General features: G+C 36.6%; 1 protein-coding gene and 2 pseudogenes across 1 annotated transcript; 1 reads left to right on the top strand and 2 right to left on the bottom strand.

Moving 5' to 3' along the window:
- Window positions 1-4194: 4194 nt before the first annotated feature.
- LOC107864691 (probably inactive leucine-rich repeat receptor-like protein kinase At3g28040) lies at window positions 4195-4890 on the bottom strand. Its single transcript, XM_047408816.1, has one exon. The coding sequence runs from the start codon at window positions 4864-4866 to the stop codon at window positions 4195-4197; it is 672 nt and encodes a 223-aa protein (XP_047264772.1). The 5' UTR covers window positions 4867-4890.
- Window positions 4891-5263: 373 nt separating this feature from the next.
- LOC107861617 lies at window positions 5264-17145 on the top strand (annotated as a pseudogene).
- LOC107864690 lies at window positions 16557-21548 on the bottom strand (annotated as a pseudogene).
- Window positions 21549-22702: the final 1154 nt, after the last annotated feature.

Genomic DNA, 22702 nt, shown 5'->3' with positions numbered 1-22702 from the left:
TTTCTTACTTGTTTATCAAAGTCTCGCTTTTTCTCTTGGAATTTTTAATAAGCTGAACTAGCAAATTACTTTCTTAAGCGAGGAGGTATGCAATTCCTCGAGCCATTTGGTGGACTGTTTGGCTTGAAAGGAAATAGCGGAGTCTCTGAAGGCAATAGGAGAAATATTCATAGCCTTAAACAAAGATGTATTTTCTGTTTTGCTAGCTTTTGGGTGCAGCCTAGTTATTGCACAGTATGATGATCATGTAAATTTAGACACAATAGAGGATCTGCACGACCTGTATGTATGTCTTATCGCACTAGCTTAGTGCGACAACAACATTGTTCTCTAACATCATAGCTTGAAGATTCCATATATCGCTTTAATTGTACTGTCTTTGAAATTGAAGATCTAAATCCCCATTCCGTCAAATGCATTTTGTTTCAGCTTTTGGACCTCAGTGCATGGTTTATTTGTCCAACTCCAAGCAAACCTTGTATTTGACAATGTTAACCTCTTCAGTTTGCATTGCAGCTCGAAGAACATCGAGAGGAAATTAAGATGAATAATTTGCTCATGGAGACAATATCAATCATATGTTCCAGCAGGATATCATACACTCCAATATCCATCAATTTGAGAGTGTTGATACTGTAAGTAGATTGATTACACATTGATGTAATATAGGATTAGTGTGTATTAGTATCCCACATTGGGAAACATAACCACGTGTATCTTATTTCTCACATTCAGAATATCAGTGAATCATGTTTGTTTATGTAAAATCAATTTCATATTCAAAAAGATAATTCGAATCAACTCGAGAAGATTGTAAGAAAAGAATAGTGGTGTGTTGAAATGTGTTGTCTAGTGGATGCAATATGTTTGCTCCAAGTTATTTTAGTTTTTAGTTTGATCACTGTAACTAAAGTAGCATACTATTAAACCAGAAAATTGGATAGCAAATATCAGTTGATATGTTGAAGAGATAATTGTCCAAAACAACCATGAACTATCACTTATTTGTTAAAAGTATAATATCTAAATGCGCCTGCATCCGTGCTTTTTAATTATGGGTGTGCTCGAGTAGACACGACACTGAATTGTATAAAGTTGAATTAGTGGACACATAGTGTTTTTATGTGGCGGTTCATGTTCTACATGTATTATGCTACATAGAATGTGTGTGTTTATTCAAGTTTAAATGCGTACTTGGCACATTCAAAGTTGGAGGGCACAATTATTAATTGAGGTCAACTTAAAGGACACGTTTATTACTATGCTTTTATGATAACACGCCTCGGCCAGTATTTGATGGTGCATGGTGTAGTCTCTTTTTTGGGGTTTAATAATTGTGCCTAATGGCACTTCACGCGATAATTAAAGGAATTAGTTGGAATTTTTTTTTTAATAAAAGATAATGATCAATCTAGTTCTGTGCTTTACTATGAGTTTGTGTGGTATCTCGTGACTTGAACCGGGGGTCTATCGGAAACAACCTTTCTACTTCTTTAGGGGTAGAGGTATGGACTGCGTACATCTTAACCCCCAGACCCCACCAGGTGGGAATACACTAAGTTTGTTGTTGGTAAAAGATAATGGTCAAAAAGCACGCTTGAAGTTCTTACGAGTTTCCTACTTAAATTATTAGGTGTTTGCATTTTTTTGCCCTCAATTTTTACTAATTATTTATCAAGATGTTTCGAAATTAACGAGTCAATTGCTATATGACTAAAATTTAAGGGAAAATTAAGTTGTCGTGTGTCTTTTAGGATCGTATTCAAACACTTGATCTAATGTTTCCTTAAATTGTTGGAGGGAAAAGGTACTTGGTTCCAAGATCGACCTTGCACCTCTACTCTAAAGGACAACTCGGTGCAAAAAAGCTATTGCTATGTGTGGAGGCTTGGGAAGGGTTGACTCATACGGATTTATTATACACAATCTTATCTGTATTTTTTCAAGAGAATGTTTATTCATCTGGAATCGTATTATTTTCATCTTATGAAAGTAGAGATTGAAAATCTATCGATACCCCATTGATGTAGTGAGTGAAAATGATTCGCGTCATCTCGTAGGATTGACTGTTTATGCACACTTTTAAAAACTTTTACACCCAATTTTTCCCTGTGACGTTCTTAAATTTTGTTTATTTTGTAGGTGTTTTTGAAGAATAGTTATTTGTGTTTGACAAATCAATTTGAAAAAATTGAAAAATACTTACCTTAATGTGTTGGAGCAACATTGATCAAGCTCTTTTTGGCTTCTCGACACTCTTTAGTTCTCTAAAAGTATGCTTTTTTAATACTATTAATGCTTTTAGTATGATCTCATCTCACAATCACTAAAGTGAAAGCAGGTGGATCGACAGTTGATCAATGGTTAGTCCAATTTTGAGATTCAAAAATCATAAAGATTTTATATTAGTCTTATCATATTTTTGAGGAAAAAAGACTTGTTCTATTTGTTTGTTTGTGTGTCGTATACTATTGATTCCACTACCTTCTTCCTTTTCGACTATGTGGTAGGTGGCCAAAAGATAACAAGTGTTCAAAATTGTGATGTCTTGGCACTAAGTTATATCACATAGAAAAGACAGTAGAACTTGCATATATTATACATGTCAAAGGATGATTATGACACCAAAATCTCAATGTTTTATGCTGCTAATAAGGGTGTGAAAAAAATCGGACCGATAAAAATATTATTGATTTATTAATATTAGGTTATTTGATTAACGATTTTTTAATGGTACTATAATTTTTTTTATTGGATTATTGGTTCGGTTCTATTTTTTCTTATTGGGTTATTGGGTAAATCGATAATCCAATAAAAATATTTCGAATTACACTTTACCCCTACTTATATATATATGTGTGTGTGTATATATATATATATATGTATAGTTCTCTTTATTTCTATATACCTATTCAAGTGTGAAGATTCTTGTAAAATAAAACACATCATGTAGGATTTTTGCTGCAAATAAGATTTCGTTTCTTTTCTTGTTAGTTGCTGCTATTTCTATTTTATGTATATTTTCTTATCGATTAATCGAAAATCGAACCGTTAAAGACTAAAAACCGATAACTCGAAAATCGATATTAGTTTGATTAGTCGTTTAACATATTTAAAAATTATTAACCGATAAATCAAATCGATAATACATAAAATTGAATCGATCCGATCGATGCACACCCCTTACTGCTAACAGCCAAAAAAAATAATATAAATAATATTAAGTGATTCTGTCAACACGTTGGGGAATCTTATATTCAATCTATAAGGTTAAAATTAACTTGTATGTATACATAGTAAACATTGAAACTCTAATTTTTTCTCTGTATTTACTTCTATATATTTTGAGTCGTCTGTGTGAAAGTTCTGACTCCGTCACAACAAACACTCATAGAATTAGTTATCTACTTGAAATCTTGTATCCACTTTCACTCATTTTTCATGAGTATACCCACTAAAATTTACTTTGAAAAATTAAAAAAAATATAGATAAAAGAACAATAAACAAGATTGAAGTCATTGAACCTCCCATAATTTTCATCTCACTCTGTCACTATCTAGTCCAAAAACATCAACTTAGGAGGTTTAACATGATAACAATAGGATTTATAGGAAACAAAATGATGATAGAAAGTTAAAGAAAAGGGAAATTCATGAAGTTTGTAACATGTTTTAGTATGCTTCCATTCTTTGAGGAACAGTTGTTTTGAAGACCTGCAAGATTTGAATCACTTGAGCAATTGAAGGCCTACTTGATGGTATTTGAGAAGTGCACACCAATGCCAACTTCAAAACAGGTAAAACTTCCTCTTCAGGATAAGTATCCATGCTTGGATCAACACATTCCAACACATTATCTTGCTCAAGCAAGACTCTCACATGATCATTGAGTATCAACACGTCCTCTCCATACTCCACTGGCCTTCTCCCTGTGACAATTTCAAGAATCAACATCCCGAATCAATAAACATCGTATTTCTCATTCACCCCTAAAGCTCTGGCATGCCAATTTACGTGCTGCATAGCCTAGTGCACTCTGGAACCTGTTGCTTATCATGTGCTTATCCAGCTTTGTCACGATCCTTGCCAGACCGAAATCTGATATTTTCGGGTTGAGATTTTCATCGAGGAGGATGTTGCTAGGCTTTATGTTCTAGTGTATGATTGCTGGCCTAAACGTGTGGTGCAAATGTGCTAGTCCCTTGGCTTTTCCGAGCATAATATTGAATCGACTGGACCAAGACAGGGGAGGGGAGGGGAAGATGAAGACGAAGGCCTTTCGTGTAGTATGGCTTGTAAACTTCCTTCTGGTGCATATTCTGATACTAGAAGCTGCAGTTGAGGAGTCCAGTAATACCCTTTTAAGGATATCAGATTTGGATGCCTTGCTTTTGCTAAAACTCTTACTTCTCTATCAAAGTCGTCAGGATATTGGAGGATCTTTGATGTCACAAGCTTCTTGATTGCTACTATCCTTCCTTCCCCTCCCAATGGAGCCTTGTAAACAGTTCCGAAGGCACCTTCACCGATTTCAGCTGCCTTGTTTAGGACTGATTCAAGACTGCTATTAGTCCAATCCGGCGACGATTTTGTGTCCAATAACACAAGCTTTCCAGTGGCTAGGCTCCCTGATTTAGAAGAACTTGAACACATACTTTCCAACGCATTCTCAACGAATGCGATCCTCCTTCGAACAGAAGCATTTAGTAAAGTTATTATCAGTACTCCAACCGCGATCACAGCTGCAGCAGAGTATGCCACAATGGATGAAACACTGAGAAATCTATGATGCTTGAAACTTTTGTAATTGCTTCTTGAAGTTCCATCGCTCCGGTTTTGACCTCCCATCTGGTTTCCAATAAGCATAAGGATCAAGAACCAAAGGCTTTGGCACATTCAACTTACAAGGACCTTTCAATAGAAATGAGAAATCTGTACTCTCTTTTGCTGAAGTAAGCTGTGCTTGATTTCTTCCTTTTAGTTCTTTGTGCTTCTGATTTCATTTATGTGATTTGTCGAATCCAGCAATCATCAAGTGATATTTGGTTAGCTATCTGCACTGCTGTAAAAGCGGCATGTGCCCTCGGAAATGTTTCCAAGGAATAAGTTTAGGGGTTGGGCTTTGTTGCTACTTGTTCTCTTGGTATGTAGTCACTGACTTCTGCAGTTCATCTTTGTGAATCTTTCCAGTGTGTTGATTGAGGTATATATGCAGAATTACAGTAGTAAATAACATGGGATGAATTGCTTCGTCTATGCAGTTGCTGTTGATTCTGGGTGAGCCTGTCACGGTTTCATGGAGTGGTGATACTAGAAGAAACATCATAGTGTGGATGGACCATAGAGCTGTAAAACAAGCTGAGAGGATCAATGCTTCTAATTCACCTGTATTACAGTATTTTGGAGGAGGCGTATCCCCTGAGATGGGGCCACCAAAGGTACAAATACTAGTTGGAAAGACTGCTGTTTATGCCTTGGATCTTTCTCCTGAATGAGATTCGTGATTTTTTATTAAATATATGTTTTGGTTCGTTTAGCTGACTCCTTATGGCAGTACTTGTACTGGAATGTTAAGTGTCTTAGTGATAATTTAGTCTAATATTAAGTAGTCCGACACTGAACAGATATACCAAGTAAATTGGCATTTCACTCCTCTCATATTACTTCATGGAGTCATCTATTTATCCCAAGAATCTCCTCTTGTTTTCACATAATATCAGAGCCTCTAATTCACGCCGTTCGCCCGGCTAGAATTTTCATTCTATTTCTTAGTTTTATATTCTAGTCTCTTGCTGAACCGTTCCGGTGGGATTGTGAGTTTTTTAGTGACTGCTCCATTTTGCAGGGTATTTTCTCCATTGGCAATTCTCCCCAGCTAGTTTGGTGATTGTTCATTAGCCCAGTGGTGTTCAAAATTATCAAACATAAGTTTTACCACCTTGAGTATCAGGCAAGAAGTTAAAATATAGTCTTAAATCAGTCCAAAATTTTAAAATATTCCCTTTCCTTTGAAGCATCTCAGATTTCTTTCCCTCCAAACATTCCACCATATGCAACCTGGTATCATCTTCCATCCGTCTTTCTGTTTGGGAAGACTTCCTCCCCCTGGTTCCAGAATTTCAACAATTCTAAGGAACTTTTTGGCATTGCCCATCTGGTACCTCTCATACACAGAAGTTCCATATTTGTTAGTTACTTCACAATGTAGAAATAAATGCTTGTTAGTCTCTGCTGTCTTCAAGTTCAAAAAATAAAATAAAATGTCTAGTTCAAAAAAAAGTCCGGGCTGTCTTGCCACAAAGGTGACTTCTATAACACAATGTAATGCCAACATATACTAATTTCAGCTAGAATCCTGTGAAAAGTGTATAAATAGTGTAAGATACGTTGAAAGAGTAGTTAAATGTTTCCATTCTTGATAATCGGGTGAATTTGTAGCAGTTTTCAGTACGGATGACCCCTTTATCTTGGTAGTTGCTTCGCATAAGGAGATCTGGGTAGTGCTTGGTAGTTGATTGTTCACAGTGACCTTCTTTCCTGAAAGTTGAAACTACCCAAGAAAAAGGGCGCAAGAGTATAGGAGTAAGAAAGCAATGAATAAAGTTCCGTCCTGCAATGAATCCTTAACATGCACTTGTCTTTTGTGTGGTTCTGAAGGATAATTTTGTAACCCTGTAGAAAGAGTGTTGTTAGTGGGGATGATGACATGCATACCTTCTTTACCTAGTAATGAATAAATATCAGCAATAGCACCCGCACTTTCCTTCCAAATCTGATCAAATAAGTATGTGTTGTTTGTATGCTTGCTCTTGGCATCTTTATGCTTCTTGCTTTCTACCGTAGGAAGTCAAAAAGGAAAAGTTTGAAGTTTCTACTTAGTTTCTTCCTTGATCATCATATTGTGATATGCTTTAACTACTGTTTGATAATACAAAATTGTTTTTACAGCTCTTGTAGGTGAAGGAAAACCTCCAGGAATCCTGGTCGATGGTATTTAGGTGGATGGATCTAAGTGATTGGTTAACATACAAGTAAGAATAGCTTATAAACTATAACTCTTGAATTTTTAACAGGAAGAGGTGATGCCATCTATTCTGTTAACTTATTAGAGCAACAGGAGATGACACGAGGAGTCTATGCACCACTGTATGCAAATGGACATATCTAGGCCATGCACACATGCAGCAGATAAATGAGAAAGATTCCCGTGATATTGAAGCTTGTGGATGGATGATGGATTCTGGGAGGAGATTGGTTTAGGTGATCTCATTGATGGGCATCATGCTAAGATAGGTATTTTTGAAGCTTCACCTAAATTACCAAAATGTATGACTTGAAAAAAATTCACCAAACTAACTCTGTCATTAACTTGTCAATCTCTATTCATCATCTTATTTGAAGTCATGCTACAATGTGCGGCTGTTGAAAGAGTTTTTGAAAATTGAGCAATGAGTCTCAGAAATAGATATAGTCACCTCTCATATATTAGGGATTAGTTGAGGGTATTGGCCTTCTCTCACCAAAAAAGAAGAAGAAAACCACAAATTTGTGTTTCATTTCATGTTAGGTTGCGATCAGCATTTACTGATCTGTGCCTTGGCAAAAAGAGGTAGTTCTGCTAAGAATCCTTTTTTTTTTTTTTTTTTATTGTTTTTGGGTTTCTTTTTGTGTAATTTTTGTCTTGTTTTCTAATTATTTATGGATTGAGATTTATAAATCTGCCACTTAAAAAGGGCAGCCCGGTGCACTAAAGCTAACGCTATGCGCGGTGTCCGGGGAAGCGCCCCACCACAAGGGTGTATAGCACGCAGCCTTACTTGCATTTTTATAAATCTGCCGCCTATAAAAAAGATTATCTTTTGAACTGTTTAGGCACATTGTCTCAAAGGGTCAATATTTATTTATGTTGTTCCGTGTTCGTACAGTAGATTATTTTTAGTCTTAAGATCTGCTTAGTTGTTCTTATTCATGATTTTATAATAAAAATGCGCAGGGCGAAGTGTAGCATTCCCTGGTCACGTATTGGGTTTGGGTTTAACACTGAATGCTGCAAAGGTGAGAATTTATAAGAATCACATTGTATCTTGACTATTAGCAAAAGGGAAAAGAAGCACAAAATCATTCCCAATGATGCAAGCATTTGCGGTTTTGATGGTTATAAGTCTCCTTCCTCTCTTCAGGCTTTTGAGTTACCTTACTAAGGTGCTGCTTTATGTTTCGGGAATTGGGATTGATGGCAGGGACACCAGTAGGTACAACACTGATAGATGCTCATGCTGGCGGTGTTGGTGTAATGGAAAGCTTGCCCGCATCAGATTCTGAATCTATAGGTTGTTATTATTGAGTAATCTTCTGGATTATGTTGATCGATCAAAATATCTTCGCTTATATTGTCGACTAGATTTTGCTTATTGAAGAATTTTTACTGCATGTTTGAAAGTTGATGAGGATGCTATAAGTAGGCGTATGGTGCTCGTATGTGGTACTTCCACAATCCACATGCCACATGGCTGTATCCAGGACAAAGTTATTCATGGAGTCTGGGGACCTTTCTGGTCAGGTACGCCTCCACTTGCAATGTATGGTTTTTCTTTCAAACTATTTTTGTTCAAATGATGTCAATGATAAATCTAAAGATTTAAGGGTCCCTCAGGATATGGGTGGTTGAATTGACACTGTAACGCTGAAAAGCTGTAAAAGAAATGCTTATGTTTGATATTTGGTTCTGTTTTTAGTTGAAACATTCTTGGAGGGTTCCCATATTTTATCTATGCTATTACTTTTGTTACAATCAAATGATGTTCCATCACTTTGTTCTTCGCAATATTTTCAGCGATGGTGCCGGAGTACTGGCTTACTGAAGGAGGATAGAGTGCTACCGGTGCATTGCTAGACCATATAATTGAGAATCACGTTGCATCTCCTCATCTTGCAAATCGTGCTGCATCTCGAAGTAAGATGACCTTAATGTAGCATTTATGGAAATATGTCTGGTGCTCCTTGTCAAAGTTGCTTTTTACTCTTCTTTTTTTCGGTGGTCTCCTGCTTAAAAGTTAAAATTTAATCTTCTGCTAGGAATCTCAATCTTTGACTTGTTGAATGAGATATTGGAAACAATGAAGCAAGATGAGGGGTCACCATTTATAGCTGCGTTGACTAATGATATTCATATTCTCCCAGATTTTCATGGTAACAGATATAGTGGTTTAGAATGGTTAACACGTTTTTTTTACCTTGATGGCCTATCTGTTATAAATTACATGCAAAATTTCCGTCGGGTCACCTATTGCAGACCCAAAGTCAAAAGGTGTGATTTCAGGTTTAACGCGCCCCTATGTTCGAAAAGAGATCACTCCTGGCTAATGGTCAACTGAAGCCTCAGCCTATTTGAAAGAATTGTCTTCACACTTTAGGTAAAGTGTAAGTGGCTTGAGCCTACCTAAGCTTGATGATGGGCAGACGGACCTGGCGTTGAGTGCCCTTTCCGCTCATCTTCCTATAAAAGCGGCTGAGGATTTGACTTGACTTAATCATATTGGGAGACACTAGTGAAAAGCAGCTGGCACTTCTCTACCTGGCCACAGTACAGGGCATTGCGTATGGAACCCGCCATATAATAGAGCACTGCAATGCGAATGGACACAAAGTGACGACTCATCTCCTGATACTAGTTTCATAAAAGCATGCAAACCAGTTAACATTCAGTCAGCGTACAAGAGAGTAATCACTCATTTCCTCCTGATGCTAGTTTCATAAAAGCACGCAAACCAGTTAACATTCAGTCAGCATACAAGAGAGTAATCACTCATTTCCTAAAAGCAGAAAAACCAGTAAACTTTAATCCCAATATCAGCTTGGTACTTAATGCAACTTGAGACTGAATATGAATGCATTGTCTTGTTTCTAATCTTCCTCCTCAGAATCATCCTCATAATCCACACCTTGCCATGGTATTGCCCTTTGATCCTTGTTAGCCTCCTTCTACAATTCATGATTCTAGAATAAGATGGGGCTGTACCCATAGTAGAAATTTAACGATCAAGGCAGCACTAACCTCCTCTCGAATTTTTGATATGGGAGGAGTGTTTTGGAACGGCACACTGGGTGCATGAGGTATTCACGAGAGATGCTCAAGCAACATGTTCAGTGTTGTGCAATTTTTTAGTTTTCAGCTTATATAGTATCCTAATGAAGCCGAACATATGCTCGAAGGTCCCTATAAGCTATGAACCTTTAAAGTTGAACTCTTTTTTTGTTTCTTTTTGTAATTAATTTCTGGGTACTGGGAATCTATTGATACTTTAGTTTTCTGCGCATGTAATTTTTCAGTTTTCATATATATAGTGAAGTAGCCTCTTTTACTTATCTTGTGGTTGTTCCGGATAAGAGAATAGTAATGATTATGTTTAAAATATATGAAACGAATACTCACACGGAGAGAAGAATGGATTATCCCCTGCCACGTTATATAATTTGCTATCTTTGTTTCAAACACCTGTGGTGTTTTGTGTGTGGGTTTAATTCAAGATTTATCTAAGCAAGAAAGATCAATCTAATGGGTTGTGTATATGTGAAGTTTTCATATTTGGAATGCTGCGTAACTTCCATTATGGGGAAATACTTATTTGATCAGTACAAGTTTCTACTTTTTTGCTATTATATTGAAAATTATAGAAGATTTTTTGGCATATCGTGTTTGGCCTAATCCTTGAGTCATCTTTATGTTTAATGGACCCTGTGGTATTTCAGTTTGATATGGCTATCTTTTCACTTGTATTTTCCTGAGTAATTGTGTATTGCCAATCTCAATGTTTACTAACGTAGGATCTAAATGTTTTGAAAGGAATAGAAGATGTTTTGGAGGTATCACAACTCCTTAATCATGTCCCTAAAACCGAGTGTTCACCAAAACTTTTTTACCGGTCAAACCAGGAACATCTACTTTGATGCCATGGGAATGAAAACATCTACCTCAAAAATACATAGGAAGTTAATGTAGCTATTTGTGAGCCGTTACCACTATGTACTTGTTAAGTATCCCACATCGGAAAAGGGATGGGTAGTTGGTTCCCTTATATGGACTTGGGCAATCCTCCCCTCATGAGCTAGCTTTTGAGGTTGAGTTAGGCCCAAGATTCATTTTTTACAAGGTATCAGAGCCAGGCCCATCCCAAATCTTTGTTCACCGATGCTGGCCCCCATATTATATCATCCACGCTCCAATTAACAAGGCCTGGGCGTGCGGGGGAGTGTTAAATATCCCACATCGGAAAAGGGTTGGGTAGTTGGTCTCCTTATATGGTCTTGGGCAATCCTCCCTCATGAGCTAGCGTGTGGGGGAGTGTTAAGTATCCCACATCGGAAAAGGGTTGGGTAGTTGGTCTCCTTATATGGTGTTGGACAATCCTCCCTCGTGAGCTAGCTTTTGGCGTATTGTGTTTGGCCTGATCCTTGTGTCATCTTTATGTTTAATGGACCCTGTGGTATTTCAGTTTGAGATGGCTATCTTATCACTTGTATTTTCCATTTTTCCTGAGGAATTGTGTGTTGCCAATCTCAATGTTAACCAACATAGGATCTAAATGTTTTAAAAGGAATAGAAGATGTTTTGGTGGCATCAGAACTCCTTAATCATGTCCTTAAAACCAAGTGTTCACCATACCTTTTTACCGGTCAAACCAGGCACATCTACTTTGATGCCGTGGGGAATGAAAACATCTACCTCAAAAACACATAGGAACTTAATGTAGCTATTTGTGAGCCGTTGCCACTATGTATTCACCAGTCACATGGGAGGTGGTGTTTTGATACTATTCGTAAATGCCATAGTTGGAACATTATTTAGAATTTACCTTGAGGATGACATAGGCTGCCTTTGGAAGCAAGGTTTAAGGAGGAATCAAATGTTGGGTTCTGAAAAAGCGTCAGATTGATGCTGGTGATTTTAGCACTATTACACTGCCTAAGCTGCGTTAAATTTGAATTTCTGTTGCTAATCATGCTCTCCCTGTGCTTTTGCTGTTTCATTCTGTACTAGTTACTTGAAATGACATCTTTGTCTTATCGTGCTAAAAACCTATTTATATTTTGTCAATCTTCCCTGCTTGAATATTACTTGTGGGTGTCGTATTTATATTATGCCATCTTGTTCCATGCTTTACTATGAATTTGTTTAGTATTCCGTGTCTCGAGCCGGGGGTCTATTGGAAACAGCCTTTCTACTTCTTTAGAGGTAGAGGTATGGACTGCGTACATCTTACCCTCCCCAGACCTCACTATGTGGGAATACACTGGGTTTGTTGTTGTTGTTGTTGTTCCCTTCTTGAATAAGTTGATATTTCTTATCACCTTCTAATTTGAAGTTTTGTAATTGACTAGATCCTTTTCATGAGGTGAAGAGCAAACGAGAAAAGAGAAAAGAGGTTCGTAATCACCGCTAAAGCATAAATTCTAGAACCAATTTATTTCTAGACTATTTTGAACTTTATATATCCGTAGATTCATGCTTTCTATATTCTTGATGGTCCAAGTTTTATTTTATTTGATATATTGCGGTCCGGGGGTCTATCAGAAACAACCTCTCTACTTCACTTGAGGTAGTGGTATGGTTTGCGTACACTCTACCCTCCCAAGACCCCACTATGGGGGAATACACTAGGTATGTTGTTGTTGTTGTTGTTGATATATTGCGGGCCCTTGGGAATCTTAGTAGCTCAGCTGGTTGGCTACTTAAATTTTCGTTGGTCAGAGTTCGATTTCCCACATTGTCATTCCCTCTCCGTTCTCCGCTCCCCTACCCCCCAACTTTAACAAAAAAAACCTTAGGGCCCTGCATTGCACATTCCAATTGATATGTAACTGTGTGTCGTCGAAGATTAGCTTCCTTATAATTGAGTCACCGACCTTGAAAAGGTGCTTTAATTAGATTTTTATGTTGCTTTCTCAAATTGTTTTTCATATTTATAACTTTACTTCTGTTCATGTTTGGTTCAGACTAAGGATACAACTGAATCTAGGTCTTGGATCACGAGTAGCACTCCAAGTCGTGGCAGTAGGGCTAGTGAGGAACGATATGTCGGGCGTGGCGGATCAGGTATAAACATTAATGCACAATTTCTGAAAGAGAGATTAGGTTTGTGTTGTGTAAGTCATCTGATACTGGATTGTTTTGCTTTCTGAAAAAACTCCGACAGAGTCTACCAAGCCCGCTCCTGCATAGAGGAAGGGAAGTGGATCGCAACCAAACAATTTCTCTTCCACTCCTCTAATTGCAAGAAGTAACACAGATAGGAGACCAACTGCCGTCAGGTTAGTACTGCTGTCTCATTAGAAGGTTTTGGTTCTTTCACTAGACAATCAGTTGCTTTTAGATTCCGTTGGTGGCAACAGTATAATAATCCGTCGAACCCTGTTGGATGGTTCATTAAATTTGTCAATATCTTGAGAAGTTCTTACCATACTCAAGCTGTTATGAAAAACCAAATTTATTTAGCAGTGGGGAGGATAGTGGGTCCGCAGACCTAATCTTTGAATATTCTCGTCATTTATTTTTTTGAACCATGCATGTTAAATTATTCAGGGATTGCGTCTATTCCTGGATTACATGCGTTCATATGTGCAGAATGAGCATGTTATTGGAGATTCTTGACTTATTTTTTTTTAATCTTCTTTTTATGCGTTGAATGGCGTTGCAGTGATGCTGCTGGAAATGACGGTAAAAGATTGGCAAAAGCAGCAGTTGATGGTCATTCAGCTGCTTCAAAGCCTTCTTCTGGATATCAACCTACTTGGGGTGGGGTGCCAGGCCAAGTATCAATGGCAGATATTGTGAAGATGGGTAGGCCACAGAGTAAAGTGTCTAGTATACCCAATACATCTCACCGTACTGTTGGCATCAACCAAAACCATGATCAGGCACCTCCTCCTTATGGTGCATCACATCATAATATGCAGTTTTCTGATGATCATTTGAAGGTTCCTGAGGTACATCACAAACCAAGGGATTATTCATCTCAGAATCTTTCAGCGAATGCTGAGTGGCCTTCAATTGAGCAGCCATCAGCTGCTAGCCAGCCTTCTGTCTCGGAGCCTCCCACTAATTCCATGCTGCATCCTGATCCGTCTAACGCGTCTTTTGACAGAATTGATAATCAAACTCAGACGGATGAGTCTGAAGAGGCAGATGACCGTGCTAATGAAGATCTTGGTAGTTGTCTTTCCGGTAGAAAGTTGCCGGAGGATAATGGTGATAGTGCTTCTCTGTATGACTATGACCCCTACAGATATCAGCACCAGAATCACACTTTTGACCATCCACAAGATGAACATGTGTAGAAGTTTTGATTTGGCATGAGATATGCATATCGCTGGATATATTAATCTCATTGTTTTAGTTTAACCAAGGTGTATTGGTTGGCGTTTGGCATTGAGGCTCTGGAATCGATTTGGCAGGTCATTAGTTCCTTTTAACTCATTTTTCTCCTTTGTATTTCCCTCTGCCTTATTTTTATGATTATTTAATATGGCACATTAGAAGTAGATCTTGACAATTTTGTTATAGGAATGCAGTCATGACATCCTACGATCATCAGATCTATTTTATATGCCGTTTCTCCCTCTATCTAATCTTATCATTAGATGTCGACCTTTAAGTTTGCAGATATGGGAAGATGTAATAACTAGAAAGCGATGAAATGTTAATCTTAACTGTCTGCTTATCCTAGTGTACTAGCATCTTCATCTCATCCTTACGTTGTGTCAATCTGTATGTCTGTCTACTTCCAATGGATATTTAGCATATCAGAAACCTAAATGTTTCGGATAATTGGTTTTGCTTCACTCTAAACTTCTGGCAACCTTTGTTTGTTCCAACAATGTTTCAGTCAAATTGCTTTTATGAGGATCTTCCTGAGCAGATGTGGCCCCTCTAAACACACGTTTACAGTCTCTCGCCTCCCTCTATTTAGTGCTTCCTTTTTTCTCTTTTTAAATAAGTTCCTCTTCCATCCTATAAATCCCAGCATACCTATAACTTTCTTGGTGTGTGTGTGTGTGTGTTGGTATCTTTTTTGGCGGGGGTTGGCATGCATTGGTGAGCTGCTTAGGAGGCATTTCATCCTGCTTCTTTTGTCGTTAGTTCTTAGAGAAAAAGGCGCAGGATCTGAAGGATGAATATTTGGACTTGAGAGTACCAGTGTATACTTAGCTTTATTTATAAATAGAAGTAGCGATCTCTAGTAAGCTGTTGTACCTTGCACTCTTAAGGGGTCGTTTGGTACACTCCATGGGATAACTAAGGATATCCCATGGGACTATTTTATCCCGCCCTCCCCATGGGATAGTAATCCCACCATCTTAGTACAAATGGTGGAATAAAATAATCCCGGGATTAAGTAATACCTTGTACCAAACATGGGATAACGTTAATCCCAAACTTTATCGTGGAATTATTTTTCGTATCCCTTCTACCAAACGATCCCTAAAGTAAATATTATTCCTTGGTACAACTTTAGTTTTGTTTTTCAAATGTTTTAAAGTACTATCCTCTCGTTTATGTAAGAAAATGTTCGTTTATCTTGTGGCAGATGAAGCTGTTAATGCTTCAGTTTCATCAGTTGCTGCGAACTTGCAGCAACTAAATGTAAAGGATTATCGGGGTTTGCCATCTGATGGGGGAGTAGTCCATCCCTTGTGTTCCCGGACCATCTTCAAGTTCAAGCAGCTGACTGTTGACACCTAAGTTTTGGTAGCTTTACTGGTGTGTCGTTTTCCGGATCACTGGCCGCTGCCCCTGTGAAAACTAGCTTGGAAGATGCTTCTACGGAAACCGATAGTTCTTCAGTTGCGCACTTGGGCACCAGGTTCAACTTCTTTTAGTTGGCCGTTTCCTTAGTTTGCTGAGTTGCTACATTGGTTATTTGCTTATATTGCAGAAGTTGTGTGTTTATATGCTAATTGAAAACTCTAGTATGCTAATAAAGAAATTATATGGACTGAATTAACTCAAGTGAATTTATCATTGAACAAACCCTGGATTTTGTGTGGAGATTTCAATAGTGTGCTCAGCTCTGAAGATAGTGACCCAAAGTGAAGTTCACGGTTTTCAAGGGTAAATAGATATGATGCAACTCACAATTATTAGAAGGGTTGGCATTTCACTTGGTGTAATAAACAAGCTGATGATAGAAGAGTCTAAGCACCCTGAATTTGCTGGGATATTGCGGAGGGTTTGGAACCAAGATACACATACACAGGCTGGTGCTAATGTATGGAACAAGCAAAGTACCGCTGAAGGACATCAATAGTTATTTGGCCTCCTACATTCAAAAATTATGCTTGGCAAGAGAAAGACTTGATGTTATACAAACACAGATCCGGGGGCAAGTTTTGAATGCTGAGCTATATATAGAGGAAAGAAAAATTATCTTGGAGATCGAGAAGTGGAGTAGTATTGAGGAGCAGGTGTTGAGGCAAAAATCAAGAGCTACATGGATTTAATGTGGTGACTCTAATACAAGGTACTTTCATGCGCAATGGAAAATCAGAACATCACATAGTACCATCAACACCATTTATACTGAAGTGGGACTAAAAGCTTACAGAACCACTGAAGGTGGAACAGGAATTCATCTCTGTTTTTAGTAAAGCTTTGTGTGTGTGATGCTTATGGTGCACTTGATTGAATTCCCACATTTCATAAAAGAAAGCATGCAAACTAGTTAACATTCAGTCGACATTCAAGAGAGAAGCTTGGTGCTTAATGCAGCTTGAGACTATATGAATGTATTGTCTTGTTTCTGATCTTAATCTTCCTCTGAATCCACACCTTTCCAGATTGGTCTTGTCCTCCTCTCAATATCATCCTCTTCCTGCAATTCATGATTCTAGAATAAAGATGTTTTACATATAGAAATGTAATAATCAAGGCACCACTAACCTCCTCTCGAACTTTTGATATGGGAGGAGTGTTTTGGAACGGCACACTAGGTGCATGAGTTAATCACGAGATATGCTCAAGTAGCATGTTCCTGCAACCAAGTATTTATGTCAAGTAATGTCTATATCATTGTCAATTTGCTTGAAGAAGAATGTAAGGAATTCTTATGGATAAAGAATGTATTTATCGGCATATTATGTCAAAACAAATGGAGAACTGTCATCAACAAAAGATTGCCTAAAATACACTAGGAAAATAATATGTTCAATATTACTCGAGACCCTTGCGTGAATTCTTATTCATCATGGGTTTTGGTTCAACATGAAGAACATATTGTGGACTGAAATGCTCGTAATATTCATGAATAGGCAGTTCATTATCAGGTTCTACTCAACTGCAACTGCTGTCTGTAACAAAGAAAAGCAATTGACACTTACCACAGATTTTGAAACAATAGCAATAGCTAGAAAATGTGGAACGCAATAACATTATTAAAACAACGACGACACCTCATAACACCAACACCGAGCAACATTTGTAATTGTATAACCTCCACCACCCAATACCATCAGTGGGACGTTAAAGGATCTCAGAAATCGAAGGCAGTCCGCATGACCCTTGACAGACAAGTTGAAGCGTCCCAACTTATCTCCAGCAAGTGAATCGGCTCCAGATTGAAGAACAACGACATTGGGTTGGTACACGTCCATAATTTTTTGTACTATAGGATGAAATAAACCTCTGAAACTTTCGTTGTCCATCCCATCATTCAATGGGACATTTAGAGCATAGTATTTCCCTTTGTTTTCTCCAACATCACTGACTTTCCCTGTACCAGGGAAAAAGTCTTCACCAAACTTATGGAAACACTGTCATGACCCTATCTGTAGTGAAAAAAGCCTCCTCAACACCATCTCCGTGGTGGACATCAATGTCTATATACAATACGCGCTGCAGAGAAAAACATTTCATAGGACAGGTACTCAGAACAAGCTCTAATCAAGCAAGAGAGTCAATGTCAATAAAAGGAAAAGATGCTGCAAACCTGTATCTTAACTACAATTGTATCAGAACAAGCTCTGATCAGGCAAAAGATTCAGTAAAATGAAAAGATGCCATTTCAACATCACAGTGGGGTCTGGGGAGGGTAAAATGTACGCAGTCCATACCACTACCTCCGGAGAAGTAGAAAGGGTGTTTCCGATAGTTCTCCGGCTCAAGACGCAAACTCAACAAGCAAAACATCACAGAACATCAAAAAATCCTGCTCATTCAATTTGAACACTGCTTCACCAATTCAACATCACTGAAGCTCAAAAATATGCTACGAAAAGTTTTTGAAAACTGCCTTAGCCAATTCAACATCTTCAATATCACAAAAGCTCAAAATATCACAGAACATCCAAAAAATAATAATTTCAGCTCATTCAATATGCTTCGAAAAATGCAAACTGAACAAGCAAAACGTCACAGAACATAAAAAAGTTAGTTTGAAAAAAAATAAAAACATCCAGCTCATTCAATTTGAGCACAGTTTCGCCAATTCAAAATCTTCAACATCTCAGAACATCAAAATATTGAGTCAAGAAACCAAATTTCAGATCATTCAATGTGCTTCAAAAACCAAACTCTCACGCAACATCAAAATATTGAGTCGACAAATTTAAATTCCTTCCTCAGCTCATTCAATTTGAAAACTGCTTTTGCCAATTCAACATCACAAAAGCTCAAAAAATTGCTTCAAAAACACAACTCTATAACCTAAACATCAAAATATTGAGTAGAGAAACAAAATTTCAGTTCATCGAATATGCTTTGAAAACGCAAACTCAACAAGCAAAATATCAAAATAGCTCATTCAATTTGAACACTGCTCCGCCCTTTCAACATACAGAAAATCAATATACGCTTCAAAAACTCAAAACTCAACAAGCAAAACATCACAAAACATCAAAAAATTGAGTCGAGAAGCAAAATTTCTGCTCATTAAATATGCTTCAAAAACACAAACTCAACAAATAAAATATCACCTGAACATCCAAAAACAAAAAATCAGCTCATCAATATTCTTCGAAAAACGTAAACTCAACAGGCAAAACATCACAGAACATCAAAAAAAATCCAGCGCATCAATTTGAACACAGCTTCACCAATTCAAAATCTTCAACATCACAAACAAGGATATGCTTCGAAACGCAAACTCAACAAGCAAAATATCAAAATAGCTCTCATTCAATTTTAACACTCTAACATAACAGAACATCAAAACATGCTTCTAAAACACAACTCTACAACCAAAACATCTCACAGCATCAAAATATTAAGTCGACAGATTCAAATTTCTTCCTCACCTCATTCAATTTGAACACTGCCTTCGTCAATTCAACATCACAAAAATCTCAAAAATATGCTTCAAAAAGACAACTCTATAACCTTAACATCAAAATATTGAGTCGAGAAGCAAAATTTCAGCTCATTGAATATGCTTCGAAAAATGCAAACGTAACAATCAAAACATCACAGAACATCAAAAAAATCCAGCTCATTCAATTTGAACACAGCTTCACCAATTCGACATCTTCAACATCACAGAATATGAAAACAATTGAGTCGAGAAGCAAAATTTCAGCTCATTGAACGTGCTTCGAAAAACGCAAATATCAAAAGAGCTCATTCAATTTGAACACTCAACAGCATAGAACATCAAAACATGCTTCCAAGACATCACAGAACATCAAAATATTAAGTCGACAAATTTAAATCTCTTCCTCAGCTCATTCAATTTGAAAACTGCCTTCACCAATTCAACATTTTCAACATCACAAAAGCTCAAACAATATACTTCAAAAACACACAACTCGACAACCTAAACATCAAAACAATTGAGTCGAGAAGCAAAATTTCAGCTCATTGAATATGTTTCGAGAAACGCGAACGCAACAAGCAAAACATCACAGAACATCAAAAAGCAAAAAACAATCCAGCTCTTTCAATTTGAACACAGCTTCGCCAATTCAAAATCTTCAACATCACAGAATATCAAAACAATTGAGTCGATAAGCAAAATTTCAGCTCATTCAATATGCTTCAAAAACGCAAACTCAACAAGCTAAATATCACGCAACGTCAAAATATTAAGTCTGACAGATTCAAATTTCTTCCTCAGCTCATTCAATTTGAAAACTGCCTTCGCCAATTCAACATCACAAAAATAATAACATGCAGGTTTTTCGGATTTCTTCACAATAGATGTAAGCTAAATATATACCTTGTGGATTTTGAGGAGTTCAAGCATACCCAGCACAATATCATTCACATAGCAAAATCCCGATGCCGCATCTTTTTTTGCATGGTGCAAACCACCAGCCCAGTTGATTGCGATATCGGCATCGTTTTGGTTGAGTGTAACAGCAGATCCAATCGATCCACCTACGGAGGATTTACAAAATTCAATAAGCCCTTCGAAAACAGGGAAATCCTTCGAAATATTGAACCGCTCCACGTTAGACTTGTTGCTAGGATGATTAACGTTTTCCGGTGAAACGGAAGAGAGGAAATCAACATATTCCGCTGAATGAAAAGAGGCAAAATCCTTCAGTTTGGTGCGAGGCGGAATCTTCATTTCTAAGTGTTTGTGTATATTATAGCGGACTATTAGGTGGTGTGCCATGCGAATTCTATTCGGTACCATAAAGTGCTGTTTTCCGTAACAGTAGTTGCCAATTTCTCGTTCATAAAAATATCTTACTAGACGTTTTTTGGCATCTGTGCCGGTGGAGGGCAATGAGGCGCCACCGTCTGAATAATCCACGGAAGAATTTGTAACAGCGCAAAAGAGTAGAATGAAGGAAGAAAAACGTAAGAATGTAGAAGAAGAAACAAATGTTTTTGTGAAATAAACTGTTTTTCGCGCCTAATTAGAGAAGTGGTTCAATTCGCGTGTTGTCCAGCTAATTATATTTTTTAAATAATTTAAGTAATTAATTATTGTAATTAAAATATCTTTTTTATGACCCAATGGTTAGATGGTTATAATAATTAATTAGGGGTAATATTATAAAATCACGATTAAAGCAGCGAAACAAACATGTTTTAAATGAATTATAATAACTAATTAGAAGCGATATAACAAAATTATTATAAAAAATACTTGTGAATTTTTTTTAAGTAGGTCTTATATAAGGCATCTAGTTAATTTAAAATATTAAGAGTCAATTTATTATTTTATGTCTATTTTATTCTTTTTTATTAAATATTATTAATTTTTAATACTTAAATGACTTATAATTATTAATTTGGGGTGATATAGTAAACTATAATTGAAATAGATGACATATCATAAATATCTATTTTATTTTCTAATTAGATATTAGTAATTTTTTAATATGTAAATGAGTTATAATAATTAATTATGAGTGATATAGTAAAATCACGAGTTGAAGTAGACATATCATAAATATTTATTTATTAATTAATTAAATATTATCAATTATTTAATATGTCAATGACTTATAATAATTAATTAGAAATGATATAGTAAAATTACGGATTGAAGCAGCTGAAATAGCAAGCATGTCGATGAAGTGTTGTCTGCTTCTTTACATTTATACATAGTACTAATAGTGACTTATAATTATTAATTTGGGGTGATATAGTAAAACTATAGTTGAAATAACTGACATTTTATAAATATCTATTTATTTTTTAATTAAATATTAATAATTTTTTAATATATCAATGACTTATAATAATTAATTAAGGATGATATAGTAAAATTATGGATTTAAACAGGTGAAGAAGCAAGCATGTCGACGAAGTGTTGCCTGCTTCTTCACACATATATATTATTTTATACAACATAAATACCTATTACCTCTCCAAAATAACAACAAACAACCTAGTGTATTCCCCATAGTGGAGTTTGGGGAGAGTAAGATGTACGCAGTCCACATCACTACCTCTGGAGAAGTAGAAAGGTTGTTTTCGATAGATCCCTGGTTCAAAATAAAGAATAGTAAATAAATTCATAATAAAACATGAAATAAGGTGGCATAACAGAAACAAAGAATAGTAACAAATCCATAGTAAAACATTAAACAAGATGGCATAATAGAAATAAGATATCCACAAAGTAATATCCTACACTAACGAGCCGGCGGCACCCCTACCCCATACTCTCCTAGCAGCTCCAACCTATGGACATAACCCTAACCCGGCTATCCCAAAGCTCTCCTAACTACTGACTATGATTCACCCATATGCACTAGCCTTCTATCCTAATTCGCGCCCTCCAAACCTTTCTATCTAGGGTCATATCATCAGTAAGTTGTAACTGTTCCACGTCACGTCTAATCACCTCTCTCCAATATTTTTTCGATTTGCCCTTACCCCGCTTGAAATCATTCAAAGTTATCCTCTTACACCTACGACCTATTACCTCGTTATATCTCCAATATTTATAAATAAATTTCCTATTTATTTTTCAACATTTTTTTATTCTACTTTAGTTTTTAAGGCTTTCTCAACCTTTTTTTTTTCTTTTTCCTTTTCTCAATTTCTATTTTATTTTACTTTAATTTTTTTTCTTTTCTCTTTAATTTTTTTAAGAAAGAACTTTCAACTCTTAGTTCTTTTACTTTTCTCCTCTCAACTTCTATTCTATTTCTCCTTTTTATTTTCCTTTAACTTTTAAAAAAAAAAAAAAATTCTCGGCCTTTATTTTTTTCTTTTTTCTCAACTTTTATTTTTGATTTTTTTTTCTTCTTT

The sequence above is a fragment of the Capsicum annuum genome, chromosome 3, assembly GCF_002878395.1.
Source record: "Capsicum annuum cultivar UCD-10X-F1 chromosome 3, UCD10Xv1.1, whole genome shotgun sequence".
NCBI lineage: Eukaryota > Viridiplantae > Streptophyta > Magnoliopsida > Solanales > Solanaceae > Capsicum > Capsicum annuum.
The sequence above is the reverse complement of the archived record's forward strand: the minus strand, read 5'-3'. Positions and strand labels throughout refer to the sequence as shown.

Bases quoted from the DNA above. Each gene is read 5' to 3' on its own strand.
- LOC107864691 (XM_047408816.1), bottom strand. From the start codon at position 4,866: ATGCTTATTGGAAACCAGATGGGAGGTCAAAACCGGAGCGATGGAACT.